The following is a 24,233-nucleotide window of genomic DNA, read 5'->3' as shown; positions in this document are numbered from 1 at the left end:
ACAGTGAAGATGAGATTAAACTACTTACAGCACACACTTAAGTATTGAGTGTTCTGTACATGAGAAGGGACTATGAGGAAACTATTAAGGTGATTAAATGATAAGTACTGAAGGCCATGTACTTCACAGGGGTTAGCAGGATATATAGCTGCAGATGTACTAAGAATTCCACTTCCACTATTGGCCAGCCAGAAACTGATAAAAAAAGGCCTTACCATGGCAACTGACACTTCAGGATAACTGTCAACCTACCTTTTGCTGTTTGCGTTCTTCTTCAGTTCCATTAGCAGATTTTCGGTCTCCTGAAATGCAATCAAAATTTACATCTCCTTCAAGAATAAAAAGTTGGAAGCACACACTCAAATCTTTTTGTCCAAACAATCAAGCATAAGTAAACAGTAACATCACATCTGCAACAATTGAGCAAAAGTCACAGTAATGATTTGGACAGCTGAAATTATGGAAGATTAGGTCTAAGAATACAGGTGTCTGTGTGTGTGTGTGTGTGTGTGTGTGTGTGTGTGTGTGTGTGTGTGTGTGTGTGTGTATTTGCTTTAAAACTAATATTTACTGTTCCACTGTGCATATTATGCTGCAGCGTAACGCAAACCGAGAATTCTGAAATTAGAAATGAATGGTGCTAAATGAATATTATTTTTTTTATTGACATAAACAACTTACCCCTTACAGCAAAAGCTCAAGTTCGTTGCTAGCATTCAGGGTGATAAACTGTTATTGACGAATCTTTGCCCACCCAATCCTACTCCAGCTCCTTAAATTCTACTGTACAGACAAATATTCAGTAAGAACCTCCACTCTGTGGCTTGAACAACCCATTACCCATAAGTTTTTATGTACAACAGTATGTTTCTTCCAATTGGGTCAACACCCGTTGGGAAAGTTCTCACTTTACATTCATTTGTCTCTCCACATACTACATCCTGTTGGACCACACATTACATATGTCTGCAAGCTTCAGTGATCTGCATTTACACTAAGCAAACTGTGGTGTCACCGCCAGACACCACACTTGCTAGGTGGTAGCTTTTAAATCAGCCGCGGTCTAATAGTATACGTCGGACTCACGTGTCGCCACTATCAGTGATTGCAGACCGAGCGCCGCCACACGGCAGGTCTAGAGAGACTTCCTAGCACTCACCCCAGTTGTACAGCCTACTTTGCTAGCGATGGTTCACTGACTTCTACGCTCTCATTTGCCGAGATGATAGTTAGCATAGCCTTCAGCTACGTTATTTGCTATGACCTAGCAAGGCACCATTATCTGTACTATTGACATAGTGAATCATGTACCATAAAGAGCGACGTTCGTCATTAATGGATTAAAGTTAAGTATTCCACCTGCTACGTCCGTTTTTCTCAATTCTAATTCCCTTGTCATGTTCCAGACCTCATGCCAGCCTGCGTGAGCTAAACGCGTGCATTTCGGCCTCTTTTACTAATACGGTTGGCTCTCCTGCCAACCACAACACAAACAACCATGAAGTGTATGGCAGATGGTACTTCCTTATATACTGCTTATTAGGACTTCTTCCTATTCCACTGCATATAGATCATGGGAAGACGACTGCTCAAATGCCACTGACTGGGCTGTAATTAGTCTATATTGTCTTACAATTATTATGGAGTGATATGTAGGAGATAGCAGTAATAAAATACTTGTCCTTGAAACTTTCCAAGTAACCTTCCATGGGAGCATCTGCCAGTTCAGATCCATGATGCTCTCCTGTAAACCAAACAAAACTGTACTTGCTGCCCTTCAATGTTTCGCCCTATTTATATTTGGTATGTGTCCCACACATACGAGCAATACGATAGGAGAGACTTGTAAGCAATTTCCTCTCTGGACTGACAGCATCTTTTCACTATCCCACAGATGACCTAAGTCAGTCACCTGCTTTATCTACCACTACATCATCACTCCACTTCATATTCCCACAAATTGTTCCAGTCAGGTATTAATATGACACATATTGCAATTCCGTGATACAGTAGTTACAAGGTTCAGATTTTTTTCTGTGATGTGTACAATTTTACATTTCAAATGCCCCACATTTGACAACTGGTTGTGAATTCCACTGATGGTGCGTCACAGACTGTGAACTGTTTCCCGAGGTACCACCGCCAACAGTGATGTGGCAGGTAGTCACTCATTACAAAATGCACGCAGTCTATGATTAGTGTGCCCCATACTGTCATTCACTGAAGATCATGTACTATCTCAGACATTCGTTTCCACACAGTGGCTCTTCATCTTGAGTGTCTGAATAATTTTGACACAGAAAGCCTGGAACACCCTGTACAATAATAGTAATAATAATAATAATAATAATAATAATCTTGTTTCAATATTCTGGTGTCATAGACTGTTTGAGTTAGCTCAGCTGAATATTTTGTGCACTTAATGATCCCAAGCAGTGCAAATTGGTAACTCAATTTTAAACAATGAATGAAAGTATAATCCTTAGCTGAGACACTGCCAGATGTTTTTATACAGTAAGAAACATAGGGCCAAATTAAAACAAAAACTGAATTGCCTGAATATAAATGTTGATAACAAGCCACATGGAACCACACTGGTAAAATAAGTTTACTCACACTTGTGCTGCCACGTGGCTGCTGCATCGCAGTCGAAAAGTGGGGCCGAGGCAGTTTCAGATAAGTTTTTACAGTCTGACAATAATTTATAGATTTGTAGTTCTAGCTTGACGATGTCCACTATGGACAAATGATAGTTATTTTTATTCTGAAGAAGGTTGGGTTATCCCGATTGAAACCTAGGTAAATCTAGGTAATCTGTGCAACTAAGGCTGTTGATTTTTAAAATTAATATTTATACAGTTGCTGACAGGGCCACAAAATGTTGAAAATATTTTATCATTTATTATTTTTAAAACAATGCCAATGGCAGAAACAAGTATTACATTCACTACCTTCACCAACTCACAAAAAAAACTGTCACCTCTTAATCTAACCTGGACCTCAGGCTACACTACAGTTTAGCATTGTCACCACAGCTGCAATTTTTTATCACATTTGTTGGTTACCCCAGTTTATAACCAAACTGTTAATTTTCAACCTAATCTACACCTCTGACTGTGATACAGATTTATTGTCAGAAATGTGATATGTAATGGGAAGTCATCTAGTGAAACCAAATTAATATCTAGGGATTCCCCAAGGATGTTTTTTCAGGCCTTCTGCTGTTATTAATTTATATAAATTATTTGGCAGACGATCTGAGCAGCCCTCTTTGGAGATGGTGCTTTTGTTTACCATCCAGTAAAGTCATCAGAGGATAAAACAAAACAAATTGCAAAATGATTTATACAAGATATCTGTATGATGCAAAAGTGACAGATCACTCCCAATAAAAAGTGAGGTGCAACACGAGTACTAGAAAGATGGTTTAAGTTTCTGTTACACACTGAATCACAAAAATTTAAATATTACCACTTCAAATAAATACCTAAGAATCACAACCACAGACAACTTAAATTGGAACCACTACGTAGAAAATAATGTGTGGAAGATGAACTGAGCAATGTATTTTACTAGCATGATACTTAGAAAAAGGATGAAATCTTCTAAAGAGACTGTCAACACTAAACTTGTCATCCTCTTCTGGAATAGTACTAAGCAGAGGATCGGAAGATTCAACTGACAGCAAAAGAGAATTAATCTTAAATGTGCATGTTTTGAGAAACAATACAGCAATTTATACAAATAAATGGTTTTCTTTCACCTAAAAACTGAAAAAGGCAGCTCTCGTATCATGTATACACTTTCACAAGGCATCTGAAGTTGAACCTGCCATGCTATACACTTACTTTAATTTGTGACACTATGATGATGTGGTGTGTGGCATATGTACACATAAACAGATCAGTACACGTACACCATTTATTTTGCTTCAATGTTATTTTTAAAATTGTATGTTGTAGTGACAGATTGAAAAGTACTGTATCACAAGGTCTAGGTTAGATTTGATAGTGAAATTTTAGTTATGAGTTGGTGATGCCAACAAATGTGAGTGTGAAAATCTGGTTGTTGTGAAGTATAGTGTGTGACAGTACAGAGATGAATGGATCAGCAAGAGTCCTAAATTATTAAGGAAAATAATAATTCCAGCCTTGGCCTCTACAAAAACGTTATGCCCTCTATCTTGTTCCATTGCTAGAACTCTCTAATTTATACAACTCATTTTCTGGAAATCCTCAATGACTCAATTTTTACATCTGATTCTCAGCTGACCACATCCTGCCTTTCTTTCCGTATTTTCTTGTAATACCTTTTTGGCTACTTTCACATCACTCACCATGCTACATGCCCAGCCCACCACAATCAGAATGATTTCACTATCTTTCTGACAGCTGGGATTTTACAAATGACGTACAACACATGATTACATGTTTTCCTCCAGATGCCCTTTTCAAAGATTTGGCAGATGATTTTTCAAGGAGTATTTCTTTCAAATACATCCAAGCATTTTGATGTCATTTGCTGTTAGTGTCCATATGTGATCTCTGATCTTACAGGACTTATATTGATGAATAACTTGGTGGTGCAGACCAGGAGCCTTGATGATTAGAGTCTTGTTAGGGAAAAACAGATGTTATTTGCTTTTATTAGTCTCTGTCTGATATCGTAGGAAGTGGTGTTTGAGTAGGTGACTGTTGAGCCCATATATTTGAACTGCTCAACTCTCTCAAAGAGTTATTACCATTTTCCCCCACACCTGCAGAGGAAATGGGCGGCCGCTGAATGCATCTAACACCCTCTCGTGACTTCCTGGTGAACTGCTTGGGATTTTCTCGACCTGTTACGCATACAGTGCCTTATGTTACGCATACAGCGTGTATGATGAATTAAGAATAAAGATGTAAAATGTTAATAATGTTTGTGTGATTTACCAAGCTATAGGATTTTTCAAATGAAAAATTCTGAGGAATTACTTTGCAGCAAGGTCTCTTATGCCACTTAATGTCTTGTTCATTGTCATTCTTACCAACTTTCCCAATTTTCAGGGGATTACCGATTCAGCCACAGCACATTATACTTGCTCTCTATCTATATTATCATATGCTGCTTTAAAGTCTATAAAGAGGTGATTCACACTGGGAGAAATTCATACCGATATCTTGGGTATTAATAACTGCTTCAGCAGTATTTTGGTTCTTTATTACTGTACCACCACCGGTTCCACAAGATTAAAGCCACATCTTCAGGTGACATATGATTAAAACATTAGCGGAAAAGCTCAGAATCTTTCTTCCTAACATTCGTTGTCCGTCAAAACAAAACACCGCTAAAAGGTGGTATGTCATGGATTAAAGACTGCCAAATTGCAATATAGTGGATGGGTCCAAAACAAATCGTACCACAGTGATTGCTTCTCCGATCTATATGAAACTGCTTACAGGGGACGTGACTATGAGCTCTGTCATACTCCATATTGATATGTCACTGTCTCTCACTGAATTATTGGGAGGAGACAGTTGAATAGCACATTCAAGAGTACTTTAACCTGTCGCACATAGTGTCCACTACAGTGGACAGCTGTTAATGGTTACTTCTTTGGCATTTTCCATCAGTCCTGAGGCTGCAAATGCACACGGTTCACTGCAGTGGGCACTCCCTAGTGGTGTTGTGCCCTGCATGCATTTGCAGCCTCATGACTGATTGAAAACACCAGAGAATTGACCATTAAAAGTTATCCACTGCAGTGAAATTCATGCACTTCAGGGTTAAGTAATGTGATCCACCTACAGTTACCACACACTATTTGATCTCCCTTATTGAACCTGAGCCATATTACTCCTCCTTTCCATTACTGGGGCATTTTCTCCTCTTCCCACACAAAGCTGCTATACAATATTTAAGCATACTGGCTCATGTTCCTTGTACTGCACTGGAGATCTTGCCCTCACACATGTCCAAACCAGAAAAAAATCTAAATCTACATTTGGGCTTCTATGGATCCTCATATCCAACAGACCTGATTTGTGCCTTGCATCTATCAGCAAATAGTCAGTTTGATTTATTGTATTTCCACCTGGCGAAGACCATGTTCCTTTGGGAATGTCTTCATGTGGGAACAGTGTTGAGCCCACCACTGATATTTCTCGATGCTGCAAATAATGTAAGTATTGTTCCAGTATCACTTTTTTATGAAATGTTTGCTGTGAAGTCCCACTGTTGGTCTAAAGGTCTGTTCCTTCCACACTTGAGCGATTAGGTCACCAACTATTATTTCAGTGCAATTGTGTGTCATAATGCACGACATATTTGGAAAAATATTTGTGACAGCAAAAAAAGAGAGTGGTTTCTATTTCAACACAAATAATTCATTGTTTCGCCTCTCATTGGTTAAGTGAAAATATCATCCCTTTGGCTACCTGAAATTGTTGCACTGCCAAACTATGAGAATTATCTGTGTTACCCTACTGCTGACCCTGACCTACACTTTAGTTCAAGCCAACTATTCATCAGCACTATGACATCATACAGTCATAAATTTAAGTATGAAAGTATATATATGGACACCCCACACTAAAACCAGGATTTTTAGTGCATCATTAACTTGAAAATATTGAACCACGGGGGGCAAATGAGGGCTTACAGTTAGGGACATGCAATGTATAATAAACATAAATTATTGAAATACCTCATTCATTTACTCTCTTAACTTGCACCCCACTACCATCCCCTACTCTGGCCTGGATCTCTCTCTCTCTTTCTCTATGTAGCTATCACATTTCTTTAAATTGCTTTCATTTTGACTTATCTAGTTCTGTAGGACTAAATTGAGTAGCAAATCTCCAAAGTCATAGAATGGGTCAGTACATGAACTAAATATAAAAGTTAAAAATATATGAAATAAAATTTACTTGAATACTATGCAGATGACAAGTTGCTGAGTATATACTGGTATAAATGATATAACACAGTGAATGACTTAAAATTATTATTTTATTTTTATTTATTTACTTTTTGGGGAACTCCACAATGAACATGGGTGACCCATGAGGAAATTCTTCAGTTTAGACTTAGTCAATATTTACTTAGACTTAGTTGACACTGCTTTATAATTTTGTATTTCATTTTGGGGCAATAGGAGATATAGTATGATGCTTTTCTGTATGAAAAAGATAAGGAATTTTAGGAACAACGCAAGAAGTAAGAAAAAAGAGGCTTTGTAAAATAGTGATCAAAAAAATAGGAATTCTTTCCCGTCGATTATACACATTTATGAGAGCTTTATATTCATGAAGGTATATACAAATTAAAATGCCAAGTCAGTGCCACAGAAGTGAATACACTTAGTTTCTAGTCCAAGAGGAATATTGCTTATTGGTAAAAGGACTTTCAATAGATTGGCTCTTGCAGTTTGATCACTAGATACTATATCAAATCCTAAAGTCAAACTGAAGTCATATTCAACTGACTACTAACAGTCTAAAGCCTCACAGCAAATTAGAGACATCTTTGCACAAACATCACAAACATACTAAATAAAATTTCATTAATTATTGATTTAGGAGCTATGGCGTTCTTCTGGTGCTTTTGTGGGTGAAAGCGCACTTACAGTGTCTGCAGCACTTCTGCCATTTGCCGCTGTTGGTAACAGCTTGCATGATAAAAGATAGGAAACAAATACCACATTTCATGAGTTGGATGTGGGGAGCCACTTATGTTACTTGTTCGTAAAAGAAGTTAGGTGGTATTCTGTGCCACTTGTAACAATTTAAACTGCGTTCTCATGTCCCATCCTAAACACCTCCTCAGAAATCATAAAATATTTGGAGTGGGAGGATGGGACAGTAAAATATTTGTAATAACCTACATTATAAGATTAAGAGATTCTGACTGGCTGTAGTATACTATCACCTAGCTGACTACAACCAATGACAACCAACTGTCTGTTCTGTAAATTTTCTCAGTAGCTCTTCGTGAAGAGAATGTTGCACTCCCCCCCCAAGGATTCCCATTTCAGTTCACGAAGCATCTCTGTATCACTCATGTATTGATCAAATTTAATGGTAACTTACCTAGCAGCACGCATCTGAATTTCTTCAGTGTCTTCCTTTAGGGATCCCAAACACTCAAGAAGAACTCATGAATTGGTGGCACAAGTATTCTATATGCAGTCTACATTGTACATGAGCTACACTCTCCGAAAACTCTCCCAATAAACTGAAATTGATAGTTTGCCTTCCATAAGATGGTTTCATTTTATTTCACATTGCTCTGCAATGTTATGTCTAAATATTTAATTGATGTGCCTTTGTCAAGCACCACTTTGGTCACTAATACCGTAATTAAAAATTACAGCACTGTTTTCCAACTCACCTGCACTAACTTACATTTTTCTACAATTAGTACAGACTATCATTCATCACATCAAAATGAAAAGCTGTCTATGTCATCATGAATCCTTCAACAGTCACTCAATGATGAAATTTTCCCCTATACCAGAGCCTCATCAACAAACAGTTGCAGATTGATGCTCACCCTATCTGTCAGATCATTTATGTATGCAGAGAACAATAGCCATCATTTTACACTTCTGTGTTGTTCTCCTGAATATACCCATGCGTGTGACTGCAGAAGAGCTCTACTGCCGCCAACGTACATTTCATGTAAAGACCAGTAAGAAAGAAGAGAGAAATTAAGGTTCACACGGAGGGATATACATAGTCTTCTTTCTTCACCCTCACTCCATTTGTGAGTGGACAGTAAGGGAAATGACCAGTAGTGGTACACGGTACTGTCACCATGTACACAATAGAGTAGCTCTTGCAGAGTATGTACAAACATTTAGGTATTGTGTGTGTGGGGGGGGGGGGGGAGGAAGGGGGGGGGGGGGGAGAGGGGTTTCTTTTTGGTTTCCTGCAGACCGACATTGGCCAGGAACCCACAGAAATATCACACTGGCTCCACCAAGAGTGAGCAAGTGACAGTTTTCCTGGACCCACTACACTGAGGGATGGACAGTGGACAGCGCACATAGACTTTGAAGGGCACAGAGTGTCTGAGCAGAGAACACAACTGAAAAGGTTGTGTCGTTGGATGTACTCCATGGTCTGATACAGGGCAAAAAACTCGGCTGTAAATACCGGGCCGTTTGCTGGAAGCTGTTATTGAAAGACACGGGTGCCAATCATGAAGGCACACCCGACCCCACAGTCAGTCCAACAGCCATCAGCATATACAAAGGCACTATCGCGAAGTTCCATGCAAAGGTCATGAAACTGAAGGTGATAGACCAAGGCTGGAGTAGTGTCCTTAGGAAGCGAATGAAGGCCAAAATTAACACAGGCTGATTCATGAAGCCAAGGTAGTGAAGGGTTCACACCCACCAGGAAAGTTGCAGGTAGTGTGAAGTTAAGCCACCATAGCAAGTACCGAAAGCAGACTCCAGGAGGTAACAGAAGAGGGGCACGCCCCATACCGGCGATCAAAGGAATCATTGAAGAAGAAGGCTTAGGATGAGTGGCCACAAGTGGCAGGCAAACAGCATGCATACCTGCTGAGGAGAAAGTAATGGCAATAGGACAGTGGTAGTTCAGCAGCTTCAGCTTACAAACTCTCAACCAGGCTAGTGTAAAACGTGCCCGTGGCCAAATGGATGCCAAAATGGTGAATAGTATTGAGACAATGTAAGAGGGATGGACGTGCAAACGTACCGATAGTCAAGTTTCGAACGCACAAAGTACCGGAAGAAGGGTGGTTTGATCAGAACCTGAGGAAGTACTATTGAGGACACATAGGACACTGAGGACACTGAGGAACCGAGTACAGCAGGCTGCCAGGTAAGACACATGGGAACACCAAGAGTGTTTCCTATCAAGTATGAGTCCCAAGAATTTCGTAGATTCAACGAACGGAAGGGCAACAGGCCCAAGATGTAAAAATGGTGGGAGAAACCATTTGTGCCCCCAGAAACTCATACAGATGGTTTTGTTAGAGGAAAAGTGCAAACCATTATAGACGCTCCAGAAGTAAAGATGATCAAGACATCTCTGAAGACACCGCTCGGTGAGACAGGTCTGTGGAGAACTGCAATAGATGGCAAAATTGTCAACAAAAATGAAGCCTGAGACGCCCGGCAGGAGACTGGCCATTATAGGATTAATGGCGATAGCAAAGAGGACGACGCTCAGGACGGAACCTTGAGGCGCACTGTTTTCCTAGATAAAAATGTTCAACAAGGCAGAACCCACACGGACCATGAAATCTTGGTCTTTTAACAATGCCTGAAGGGAACATGGCAGCCGCCCACAGAAGCCGCACGTGTAAAGAGTATGGAGGATACCAGTGCTCCAAATCGGAAAACACGGCCACAGTCTGGGATTTCCACAGAAAACTATTCATGACATGGGTGAACAACGTAACGAGATGGTCAACTGCAGAACACCACACTTGAAGTCCACACTGTGCATCCATGAGTAAATGGCGAGATCCGAGACATCACACCAGCTGGGCATGAATTATATGCTCCATCACCTTGCAACTGCAGCTGGTAAGAGAGATGGGGAGGTAGCAAGAAGGAAGGTTTTTGTCCTTACCGGTCTTAGGTATGGGTATGACTGTGGCTTCATGCCAGCATCCAGGAAATGCGCCCTCAGCCCAGATGCAGTTGTATGTGTTAAACAGGAAGTGCTTGCCTGCAAGGGAGAGGTGCTGCAACATTTGAATGCTGATAGTGTCTGCTCTGGGGCGGAGGACCGGGACGAACTGAGAGTATGACCTATCTCCCTCATAGTGAAGACGGCATTGCAACACTCACAATTCGGAGAAGAGAGGGTTATCGCCTGAGCCTCCTCCACTCATTTCCTATGAATAAAGGCTAAGTGATAGGGGGAAGAGCTCGAAACTTTCGCAAAATCGCGGCTCAAGGTGTTGGAGATAGCAACAGGATCCACAATGACATTGGCACCTACTGTCAGGCCAGAAATGGGGGAATGGATCTTGGTTCCAGAGAGCCGTCAGAGATTGGCCCACACAACAGAGGAAGGTGTGGAACTGTTAAAAGAACAAGTTAACGAAATCCAACTAGCTCTTCTGCTATACCAAAGAACTTGACGACACTTTGCACGCATCTGTTTATAATGAATGCAGTTTTCCCGTGTAGGGTGGCAGTTAAAAACGCGGAGAGCATGTCTCCATGCACAAAGTGCATCACAGCATGCCTCAGTCCACCAAGGGACTAGGACATGAAGTGGTAAAGAGGAAGTGCGAGGAATGAAATGTTCTGCAGCAGTAAGGATAATGTTTGTGAGATAGTCCACCTGGTCACCACCACTGAGGAAATCTTGTTCTGCGAAGATCACCAGGGAGGAGTAAAGCTGCCAATAGGCCTTAGTAAGCTGCCATTTGGGCATGCATGGGGATGGAGTAGGAGTCAGCAGACGGAGAGCACACGGGAAATGGTCGCTCAAGTAGGCGCCAAAAAGAAAGGACCACTCAAGACAATGGGCAAGCAGGGCAGTGCAAAAGGATAGGTCCAAATGGGAATAGGTGTGCGAGGAGTCAGAGAGGAAAGTGGGTGCATCAGTGTTAGGCAGAAGAGGTTGAGTTGGTTAAGAATGTCGGCCCAGAGGGCACCTCTATGGCAGGTCCTGGGAGAACCCCAAAGGGGATGATGCGCATTAAAGTCACCGAGTAGCAAAAATGGTGGATGTAGCTCTCCAATAAGCTGAAGGAATTTGGCCCTGGTGACATCAAGGGATGGAGGTACATAATTGGTACAGAGGGAGCAAGTCAGGTGGGGAAGGAAGAGCTGAATGGCAACAGCTTGAAGATTGGTAGTCAGGGAGATGGATTGACTATGAATGTCATCCTGTATGAGCAGCATAACGCCCCCATGAGATGAAATGCCGACCCCAGAGGGAAGGTCAAAATGAATCGGTAAGAAATGTGAAAGCTCACAGCGGTCGTGAGGGTGCAATTTCGTTTCCTGAAGGCGGAGTACAAGGGCACACTGCGATGCTAAAAACAACTGTAAATCCTCTTTGTGGGACCGAAGCCCATGAACGTTCCATTGGAGGACAGTCATGAGGAGGAAGAGATGTAAGGGTGTCGACTCAGTGTCTGCCGAGGGACAGTCGGTGCATACTCGCTACTACATGGCACAGAAGCAAGAGGATTCTGCTCCATGGGGTCCACACAAGCATCGGCAGGCTTGTGTGGTAAGTCGGTGGAGTCCAATGTCGAAAAATGGTTGGTGGTGCGCACCGGTGAGACAGAGGCTGGCCGGGCTAAGTTACCATGTGGCGACACTGTTGAGCAGGATCTTCGAGTTGGTGAAAGGGAACACCATTTGTCTTTAGCAGACTTCTTCGATCCCTTCTGCTTAGAGGAGGGACGGTGGAACTCTTCTCAGGAGTACTCCTTTGGGTCTTTCTTGCCTGCTAGTTGTGTAGTGGGTAGCTTTGCCCCTTGAGGTGAGAGTTTGACAGTCTGTTGCACAGTGTGACGGGGGAGGGGGGGACGGTGATGCGACCTTGACACTGGGTGACTTCACCTCAGAGCCAAATTTGAGGTCGCATGTCTGCATGTCCATGTCCTTCATGGAGCGAGGGGTAGCAAGAACTGAAGTATAAGTGCCAGACAGGAGAAAACAGGGTTTGCAACTAGCCAGTAACTTGCGAGATATTGGGTAAGGCACTTTTTCCTTTACCCGAATCTCTTGAACAGCCCGCTCATCTAGATACAGAGGACAATCCCGGGAGGAGGCGGCATGGCTGCCATTGTAGTTGATGCAGCGGGGAGAAGGAGGCAGACATTCACCCTCGTGTGCATCCCTGTCACAGGTTGCACATTTGGCTGGGTGTTGTCACAACATCCTAGTGCGATTGAACCGATGACACTGGTAACAGCGCATCATATTCAGAATGTACGGCCAGACTGTGATGATTTCGTAGCCTGCTTTAATCTTGGACGGCAGCACCACCCTGTCAAAGGTGAGGAAAAGAGTGCGAATGGGCACCAAGGAGGAATCGACACAACGAACAGCAATGACACCCTGATCAGAGAGGTAAGACTGTAATTCAGCCTTGGTTAGACCGTCAAGCAGCCTGTGTAAATTACACCACCAAGTTCTACTACATGCCTCGACATGTACAGGGTAGCTGTGGAGAAGTGAGGCAGCAGGTAGCTGTTGTGCTTGAGCATCAGAAGCCATCTCCAAAAGCAAAGTGCCATTCTGTAAACGAGAGCAGGATTTCAAAGGGCCAGCGATGGTATCAACACCTTTCTGAATAATGAACGGATGTACCATGGCGAAGGACTGACCGTCTTCAGTACTTGAGGCCAACAGGATCTGTGGTGCAGCAGAGAAGGTCTTTGAATCATTATCCACATTACGTTTACGTTTTGTAGACACATAGTGGGAAGATGATTGACTCATCACGAGGAAATCTCCCATGAATGCCAGCATCTTTGATGGTGTACTCCTTCCAACTGGGGCTCCCCTTCACAAGGGGGCACACCTGCCTTAGGTGATGGTTGACACCCCACGTCACACCTTCCTTCCAGACACCTAATAGAGGGACCAATTGGCAATTTGGGAAGGTTACAGCTCAGGCAATCACACTTCCCTGGGCCTGGCGTGTACCAGAGGTTATGTGGGAACCCCACCTGCCAACCCAGGGTTGGGAATTGGGCGTTTCCCAGTCACCTGTTACGTGTCAGATGCGTGGGTCGGCCTTCAGGAGTGCAGAGGCAGGAAGAAGAAAGAGAGGAACCTCAAAAGCGTAACTGCTGGAACGAGAGGAGAAGGGAAACAAAGAATGGAAAATGGAGTGAAAAACAAATGTGAAACTGTTCTTACGTCGGCAACAGAGTGCAGAACATTCCCAATAACATCCCAGACATGTTCCTCAAGGGAGGGGAAAAAGAATAGCAAGAGAATAGACATGCAGCACGGAAGGGAAAAAAACACTGCAAAGGCTGAGGCCCCATGGTAGGCAAGCATAAACCCCCAAAGAGTGGCGAGCCCTGTGTGTGTGTGTGTGTGTGTGTGTGTGTGTGTGTGTGTGTGTGTGTTTGGCTGGTTGGTTTAAAATAGAGGGGGAAGGGACCACACTGCTTGTTCATTGGTCCCTTGTTCCGAATAAAACATTGCCACAATGGTGAGAATAAAACTAGCGAGACTGACAATACAAAATGGAGAGAAAGGAAACCCCACAATAACGACGGAAGGGCAACAAACACTTAAATGGACAAAAGGGGAGAAGAAAACCACAGAAATACAAGAGACAGGTAAAAGAGATTAAAACGACAAAACAGATTACCACGGCTGGCTGACCATGAGAATAAAAAGGAGAAGTCCGCCACTCTGCAACACATTAAAACCTCCACCCTGAAAGCACTAGTGTGGAGGACACAGAGGGACAAAGGACATGTGCTAAAACTTAAATCAAATGATAAAGCACCCTTACGAATAAAACATAGAACTAAATCAGCCGATGAGGTGCTGTCAGATAAAATTAGCGGCAATGAGTCTGGTAACCGAAGATTCTGTCACAGGGCAGTCAAAGTGGGACAGTGTACCAGAATATGGGTCAGTGTCAGCCAGGCGCTGCATCAGCACTGAGATGTGTCTTCACAGCGTAGGAGGTAGCCGTGGGTAGGCCAAGTGTGGCCAATGTGGAGCCGGCAGAGAACCACAGAGTCCCTGCGAGAGTCCCGCATGGAGGACTGCCAAACATTCATAGTCTCCTTAATGGCATGGAGTTTGTTGCGCATACTGAGACTATGCCATTCAGTCTCCCAAACTTGAAAAACCGGACGCCGTAAAAACGAACACAGGTCAGTTATTGGAATGCCGATCTCCATAAGTGGTATCTGTGTAGCCTGTTTGGCCAGCCTGTCAGCAAGTTTGTTGCCTGGGATTCCGAAGTGTCCTGGTATCCACACAAACACCACTGAACGACTGGACCAATCCAGGGCATAGATGGATTCTTGGATGGTTGCTACGAAAGGATGACAAGTGTAGCACTCATTGATAGCTTGTGCACACCTGACCTGCAATGGAGGGAATCCGGTGTCTGCCAGGTGTCTCCCATCGCTAGTCGAATGCCACAGTAGTGGACAGGGTCAAGTAAACGCAACACTGAGGGTGCCACCAAACCATATACCAGACTCCCATAGTCAACGTACGATTGAACAAGGGCTCTGTAGAGCTGCAGCAGCGTAGAGTGATTTGTACCCCAGTTGGTGTTGCTCAGGCAGTGGAGGGCATTGAGATGCTGCCAGCACTTCCACTTAAGCTGACAAAGGTGAAGAAGCCAAGTCAATCGGGCATTGAAACCAGTTTTAAAAATCAATATGTCTCCACTACAATGAGGGGATCATCAGTAAGAAAGTTCTGGTTCCGGATGAATGGTATGACGCAGACAGAAGTGCATAACACACGACTCTGTGGCTGAAAACTGGAAGCTGTGGGCTAGAGCCCATGACTGCGCCTTCTGGATGACTCCCTGTAGGCGCCGCTCAGCAATATCAGTACCGGTGGAGCAGTACAAAATGCAGAAGTCATCTGCATACAAAGAAGAGGAGACGGAGGGCCCGACAGCTGCTGCTAGACCATTAATGGCCACCAAAAATAGAGATACACTCAATACAGAGCCCTGTGGGACCGCATTTTCCTGGATATGGGGCAACTATGGGAGGCACCAACTTGGTCACGAAAATATGAAGCAACAGAAAATTCTGGATAAAAATTGTGAGCGGGACTTGGACACCTCACTCATATATGGTGGCAAGGATTTGATGTCACCAGGTAGTATCATAAACTTTTCCTAAGGCAAAAAAGATGGCAACACGGTGTTGGCATTTGGAAAATACTGTTCTGATGGTAGACTCGAGGGCACAAGATTATCAATGGTAGAGCGACACAGGCGGAAACTGTCCTGGCACATAGCCACAAGGCCATGTGATTCCAGGATCCAACCCACCTGCTGACACACCATACGTTCCAGCAGTACGTTGATGAATCTGATGGGCCGATAGCTATCCACATAAAGTAGGTTCTTTCAAGGTCTGAGTACTGGTATGATGGTGCTCTCCCACCAGTGGGATGGAAAGACGCTATCACACAAGATCTGGTTGAAGAGCATGAGGAGATGTTACTTGTAGTCAGATGAGAGATGTTTTATCATATGGCTCTGGATCTGATCTGGCCCAGGAGCTGTGTGACGGAAATGTGCAACGGCACTGAGGAGCTCCCATTCTATAAATGGGGCGTTAAAGGATTCACTGGGGTGTGTACTGAAAGAGAGGACTTTCCCTTCCAACCACTGTTTGAGAGTGGAAAAGACTGTGGGGTAATTCTCTGACGCAGACTCATGAACATAGTGCTCAGCAATCCGTTTGTGTCGGTAGATAACACACTATTTATGTTAACATCAGGAACACCTGTTGGAGTCTGGTACCCAAAAACTCGTTTGATCTTTGCCCAGACTTGGTAAGGTGATGTATGGCACACAATGGTCAAAATGTATCTCCTGTTTCCGTCATTTGACAAGCTGGCGAATGCGGGCATGGAGCTGTTTAAAGGCTATGAGGTGCTCCAGGGAAGGGTGCCGCTTATGCTGCTGTAGAGCTCACCGATGCTCTATAATTACCTCAGCGACTTCTGGTGACCACCAAGGGACTGTCTTTCACCAGGGGCACCCTAAAGTACAAGGGATCATGTTTTCTGCCACAGAAACGATTGTTGCAGTTACCTGATCAACCACCACATCAATGTTACCATGTATGGGAAATTCAACAGTGACAGCAGAGGTCTGCCTTGTTTAAAGCCCATCTGGGCAGGCGTCTAAGGGCCTGACACCATGGCAGTGACAGGAAGATTGGGAAGTGGTCATTACCATACAGATCGTCATGTGCTCTCCAGTGGATGAATGGGAGAAGGCCAGGACTGCAAACCGAGAGATCAGTGGCAAAATACGTGCCATGTACCACACTGAACCATGTGAGGGCACCTGTATTTAAGAGGCAGAGGCCGAGTCGTGATAGTAAATTTTCGACATCTCTGCCTCAGCCAGTACGCACATTGCCACCCCACAAGGGGTTATGAGTGTAAAGTATGAAAGGTTTAGGGAGTTGATCAATCAGTCCAGCCAATGCATTCAGGGGTACTGCACCATCTGGAGGAAGATACACATCACGGACAGTTATTTCCTGTGTCGTCCTTATCCTGACAGCCACAGCTTCAAGAGGGTTTTGAAGGGGCACAGGTTCACTGCATATTGAGTTCAGGGCACAGACACAAACTCCACCTGGCACTCTATTATAGTCACTATGGTTCTTGTAATATCCCCTCTAGCTGTGGAGGGCAGAGGTCCGCATTTCCGAGAACGAGGTTTCCTGAAGGACAATGCAGAAAGAAGGTGTAAAGCTTAGGAGTTGCCGTAGCTCAGCCAGGTGCTGTCTGAATCAAGACTGCGCTGTTTTGCATCTAGGATAGCGCTGCCACTTCTCCAAACTTATCCTCAAAGTGTTCAACGAAAAATTGAGTCTTCGTAGGTAGAAAGGAGTCCCCATCAGTGCTGCTACAGACTAAAAACCAACATGAATATGGCTCTCCATTCTGTAGCCCTACATTCCTCCCATGGTGTAGTGAGGGAGGGAAACGATTTAGGTTCATACATGTCGGCATTGTATTTGATCTTGCCCATCTTAGAGACTGCTGGTGCCGCATGGTCACCAGCAAGAGATGACTTAGTCCTCTTCATTGTGGGTCATCTGCCTAGATGCCACCCACTCTGATCAGGGGCTCTCCCACCCAACCACAGCAAAGGCCAACTGACATGATGGCCGCTGCCGGGAGTCCTGATGTCCCAGGCAGACAGACACCTAGTCCTTGGCATACATGGGGAGTTTACAGCTCAGGCATCAGCAGTGCGAGATCCCTGTGTTGTCAGGGGGCACCACCAAATGGGTACATGATGGCCCCACCACAGCGAATTGGCTACTGTGCTGGATATTGGGCACAGAGAAATCCACTACTGTCATGAGAGCGAAAGAGGACAGGAGACAACGGAAGAAGATGAAATACCCCAGAAAATGTCCTCGCCCAAATAGTTGAATTGCAGGTGCAGATGCAAAGCCATGACAAGAGATACACGAGATCGAATCTAAGGGCATTATGGATAACTGATGCACCATGTAAGGCGTCCTTCCCCATATGGCTCAAACTACTGTAGAATTTTGAAACTGGCAGGTCAAACCATAGAATGGGACCTTAACTCACAGGGCCGAAAAGTGCGAGACTCCTTTCAGTCGCCTCTTACGACAGGCAGGAATACCTCAGGCCTACTCCCGGATCCGCAGGTGTGTGTGTGTGTGTGTGTGTGTGTGTGTGTGTGTGTGTGTGTGTGTGTGTGTGTGTGTGTGTGTGTGTGTGTATATATAGACGCACAGATGCACATTCATGTCCAGAAAAAAATAAAACACCCTGAACGAATATACACAGGGTGGTCATATTCACAGAACTTTTACATCAGTACATTCTGCAGAAATGGTTAGCATTTGAACCACATCGCCTGTGGGTACAACGTCAACATCAATATACTGGTGGCATATCACCTATAGGTAAAATGTGCCTGCCGCTCTTGTTGTTGCTATAAACCACACATAATAGATCAGTGTGACTTGAACAAATGTGCAGGTTGCCTCGCAAATGTATGCATGAACTGTACCTTCAATAAGAGGTTTTGAAAGAGGGTGCATTACTGGCATGAGAGAATGTGATGCAACCACCTGAGAAATTGCTGTTTGTGTGGGGTGAAATGTTTTGGTAGTGAACAGGTGTGTGCAGAATCATTCAAAGAAATCCGTAGAACATGACAAGGTGGGTCAGGTCGCATCACCCAGACTACTACCCGGGAAGATCAAAACCTCATCCGAATAGCACTGCAGGATAGATCCGCGTCATCCTTGGCTCTGATGTAACAGTGGAACACATCGCATACTATCAGAGGTGACAGTCTGTCGCCATTGATTAAGGCATGGGTTATATTGGCGTCGTACACTTCTTCGCCAACTTTTGACGAATGTGCAGCAACATCCTAGATGGCAATGATGTATGGAATGACATCACTGGGGAGAGGAATAGCAGCAGATAGCGTTTTCAGATGAATCCAGGTTCTGTTTGTTTGAAAACAATGGCCGCATTTTGGTTCCCGCCAGATAGGGAAGAGCATAACAGTGCCTGCACTTGCGCAGGATATACGGAGCGAAGTCAAGTCCATATGGTGTGGGTCACTATCGGGTACAACCGAAGTCACAGTTGGTGTGACTGGTGTGACTTACGTGAATGACATCCTGCAACCCGTAGCCAAATTGTTTCTGTAAAACACCCCAGATGCCAGTTTTCAGCAAGACAACGCACGACCACATATTGTTGCACAAAACATGCCTTCTTGATGTCACACAATGTAAGCCTCTTGCTCTGGCCTGCCAGATCACCAGACATGTTGCCAATTGAAAATGTGAGGGATATGATGAAATGATGGGTGAAGCACTGTGGCTGAATGCCAGCCACCACAGATGAACTTTGGAACCAGCTGAATATAGGAAGGAAACCTATATCACTGGAAACCATTTTCACCTTAAATATACAGGGTGATTATAATTAAAGTTAAACTTTCCAGCCACTGTAGAACTAACACCACTGGTCAGAATGACGTCAAACTCTAACAAAATATTATCGGAGAAGGTGGAAAATGTATGACAGAAGAAAAAAAATAGTGTGAAAATTGATCAATAGATGTCACTGTATGTATCATAATATGTAAATGAAAACACCTGTCATGTGTACGACACATTGAAGTTGGTATAAACATGCCAGGTACACAACTTTTTCTCCTTTTGCGCCTGCGGCATTCGCCATGACTATCTCAATGCAGGATTGCGCTCTGCTTGTAAAGCTGTATTACAAGAATGATGACTGTGCACACATCACTCTGCAGTAGTTCCGGACACTAAAGGGTTTGGAAAAAGGTGTTGGTATGATGACTGCCGTGGGTATGGACAAAATGATTCGGAAATTTGAAACGACATGTTCTTTCACTGTGTAACCTGGTAGAGGGAGGAAATGAATTGATTCGACGTCAGCAGAAGCTGTGGCCCCAGCAATGCAGGAGGAGACGAGTGGTGCTGTGCAAACGTGTAGTGCACGGAGAATTCCGCAAACATTGGACACACCCGTGAGAACGGTGCATAAAATCTGACATAACATCCTTCGGTGCTATCCATTCAAAATTACACATGTACATGAGTTGCTTCCTTGTTGACCTACCAGCAAGAGAGACCCTTGCTTTAGAATTTCATGCTCATGGAAGTGGACAATGACTGACCGTGGATGATTTTGTGGACAGGCGAGGCCCATTTCCATCTGACAGGATATGTAAATACACAGAACTGTCGAATATGGGTAATGGAAATTCCACATGCAAATCAACCAGTAGTACTTCATCCTGAAAAGTGTGGGTTTGCGCCATCATTTATCATAGGGCCACATTTTTTTTTTAAGAGATTGGTGCTTCTGGTCCTGTTACCTATACCATCACTGTTAAGCGCTTTGAGTGTCTTTTGCGCAACCACATCAGTCCAACTCTCCAACAGCATGGATGGGATCATTTTTATGCAAGGGAGGGGGGGGGGGGTGGGGGGGGGGGGGGGAGCACACCTCCACACATTGCAAATCCAGTTACGCAGATGTGCCATTTCGTAAATTCTAGAATTATCAGCTGTCATTTCCCTACAGCCTGATCTTAAACCGTGTGACTTCTGGCCGCAGGGCGATCTAAAAGATATTGGGTTCAGTGGTCCAATTGCAAACTTAGCTGCATTGAAGGCATGCATTTCGCAACACATTCTGAATGTGACCTCGGAAACACTTGGATCAGTTGCAGAACATGCTGTTTCTCAATTTCAACGTGTTGAAGAAAACAGTGAACAGCATATTGAACATGTTTTGCACCACTCACATAGAAATTAATAGTTCAATTTGATTTTGATTGACACTTTTTGGTTTCAGGATAATTAAAAAGTGATTTTTACCATCCAATGTGATATGACCTTGCCATGGTGGATGGGCTTGTGTAACTAACAGTATCACACCTGTACACCCAAGCACAATGAGTATACAGCTTGTTTAGCTTCAAACGTACACCTTATGCATTGTTGAATGATTCATTTTTCATTTGTAGTCAACCACTATTAAATTATGATACTTACAGGGCCATCTATTACTACATTTTGAAGCTATTTATTTTTCTGCCATATGTTTTCTCACTTCTCCGATAATATTCCGTTGCAATTTGACGTCATTCTGACTAGTGGTGTAATTTCTACAGCAGTTTGAAAGTTTATCTTTGATCATAATCACCCAACATACTGTTTCATGTTATTCAGCTGCAAAACACTTACTTACAAGAGCAACAAAACTCTTGTAATTGTCAACTTATTCCTTACTCGTTTGGCCAATATCTTTTTGTATCTTGCACAAAAATATTATTAAGGACGCACAATAAAGAGCTTAAGTGTGATAGTACTGTGTACTACCTTCTTTCATCTGAAATTTATTCTATGGTGACAGACTGAGGTATAAGGCACCTGGAGTTCCAATTGAGAATGAAATGTGACAGTTTGGTTGTGAGTCAGTGAAGGCAATGAATGTGAATGCACAAAAAAAGACCTGTGCTGTAGGCCAACATTTACATTCATGATATGTTTACGGTACGTATTGTTATAAAAACTAAAACTACAAGATGAATTTTAAAAAAGAAAACTGAATTAAATAATGGGTAAATCTCAGGTGAGAATTTTTGTTTATTTTATGTACTCACTGCTCTTCAGCTAAGAATAATGTGGGGGATAGGAGTTGCGACAACTTAACTGTCATGAAAATAAAGTACAATATAACAAAATTACGCTATGTATCAGTAGAAGAACAGCCTACACTTCCCTCGAATCAACGGAGGCATCCGATCCCACCCGTCGACTTTGACCAATGATGTAAGAATGTTGGGGTGTATGACACCATGACCATGCGGAATTTAGTTTATGAGTGTGTTGTGTTTGTAGATGTCTTGTTGCGGTTGGTGGTGTGTGTATGGTCCACGTGTTATGTGGTGTATTGGGTTCATTTGGGTGTTGGTGCTTAGAGAGAGAGAGAGAGAGAGAGAGAGAGAGAGAGAGAGAGAGAGAGAGAGAGTGTGTGTGTGTGTGTGTGTGTGTGTGTGTGTGTGTGTGTGTGGTGACTGACCTAGTGTGTAGCACCGGAAATTTTTTGTTTGTGTGGTGTGGGAGCTTGGTATGTATCTGTATGCGTTTATTGATTATATTTTAGAGGGAATTGGGTCTGTTGGTTTTATATGTATTTTCATGTATTGTCGTGTTTATGTAATGACGTCATAGGTGCCATATTGGAGACATTGAGAATGGTCGTTTCCGCCATATTAGTGACATCATGGGTCAAAGCAGATGGGTGGGATCGGACACTTCTGTAATCTCCTTTCCTCATTATTTCACCAATGTCGTAGTTGTGTTATTGGTGATTTAATACTGACAAAACAGTTGCCATGTCTGTATTATTTGTGTTCTATTTTTTTACAACTTCTATTTTTCACCACGCAGTGCCAAACACAAAGACTAAATAGTGTAACATTGAAATAGTGCAATACAAAGAATACACTACATACAAATTAATTTTCCGTTATGGTCCTCTCAGGTCCAAATATCCGCACCGTACTTTAAAAATAAATTGTGCACTCAATAATTCCTGTCTATTTTATAACTACTTTGTAGGAATTTTTGAACCAGTGAACAAATTTTTTGAACTAGGACTATTGTGGAATACCTTAAAGGATTTATCCTATTATGAAATTTATTGCTCTGGATTCAAAATATAATCCACTTATTTAGATAAACATTCAACTGTGAAACTATGAGTCTTGATGATCTAGGATGGTTAAGTTAAAGAAAGTCATAGGTAACATAACCTACCAACTTTAAAGAAACCTTGAACTTAATTTGCTGTTCATCGCAGCAGTGTCAATTTTCACGAATTCAAGCACCACACCCTGCTTCTATAGTACCATATCTGTAATCACGACAAAACATAATCGTAACATATTTCTTCTGAAATCAGAGAAAATTGTGAGAAAACGATGTTCACTGTCTTTACACCACACAAAAAGGGTTCCATCGAAAAAGATTCTTTCCATCCTTTGACAAATATTAACGAAAATAAGGAGATAAAGGTACTCTACTACTGGATCACTTCTGAATAATTTTCACTTCTCCAAAAGACGTAAACAAACAGATAAATATGTGAATGTGAATAGCGAGTAACAGTCGAATTAGTGAACCTGGCACCTTTATAGGAAAACTTATTTGCTATAGTGGGAAAAATTCGCATGGTATCTTCAATATCTTTAGATTATGCGACTGCACCGACATAAAAATTCGTATGGATTCCCTACTGCCAAGTTATTAACCTAAAATTTACATACAAGGATTATTTCCATCCAAGAAACATTGTCACTCACACTTTTTGTGCTCCAGGCTAAAGTCACTAGAAGCAATACATGTACTAAAATATTATACACAATCAAATGCAAATACAACGCCACTATTCCAATAGTTACTTCGTCAGCCAAAGACTGAATTACAATAACAAGTAACCGTCAAAATGTTTACGACAACAAAAGTTGTCACAGTCAGTGTTGCCAACTCTAAAAAACTCGAGTCTCTAGATTCAATATCAAAAGTCGCTAAAACTGATTTTACTAGGGGTGTACTGAAAATTTCGTGCTGTGAATGGTGCAATAAGCCAGTGGGGGGGGGGGAGGTAATAAAATATTAATAAAAATTGTCTCATACGTAATTGCTATATTGCCTTAATTAAATGACGCATCGCTTGCAACAACAGACATATAAAATACGCAAACGTTTAATAAAACATGTTATCATGATTGACACAATACATAAATTGTTGTTTCAATCACAGTAGTCAAATATACTAGAAATATACAACTATATTTGTAACAAAAGAAAGTAAGAGCTCAAATTAGGTTTCAAAATATTTAAATACCGGTATATGAGCTATTCATCGTCGTCACTCAGAAGATCGAATAACTCCTCTGTTTCATGCTCTGACAGAACTGTAGTTGATGTAGAGGGTTGAACGTCGC

General features: G+C 42.7%; 1 protein-coding gene across 2 annotated transcripts in view; it reads right to left on the bottom strand.

Annotated features, from left to right (window-relative positions):
* LOC126336318 (fibronectin type 3 and ankyrin repeat domains protein 1-like) overlaps positions 1-23,761 on the bottom strand; it is a 78,946-nt gene extending 55,185 nt beyond the window's left edge. Inside the window, exons 1-3 of one of the 2 annotated variants that reach the window (XM_049999880.1) lie at positions 23,589-23,761; positions 23,044-23,140; positions 253-302 (exon numbers count right to left, since the gene is read on the bottom strand). In XM_049999880.1, coding sequence (XP_049855837.1) covers positions 253-284 — 32 coding nt within the window. In that variant the 5' untranslated portion in view covers positions 285-302; positions 23,044-23,140; positions 23,589-23,761. The remainder of the gene's footprint in view (positions 1-252; positions 303-23,043; positions 23,141-23,588) is intronic. The other variant, XM_049999879.1, reaches the window with a different exon arrangement.
* Positions 23,762-24,233: the final 472 nt, after the last annotated feature.

Source organism: Schistocerca gregaria, chromosome 2 (genome assembly GCF_023897955.1).
Source record: "Schistocerca gregaria isolate iqSchGreg1 chromosome 2, iqSchGreg1.2, whole genome shotgun sequence".
In the NCBI taxonomy this organism is placed as follows: Eukaryota; Metazoa; Arthropoda; class Insecta; order Orthoptera; family Acrididae; genus Schistocerca; species Schistocerca gregaria.
This window is presented reverse-complemented; position numbering and strand designations above follow the sequence as displayed.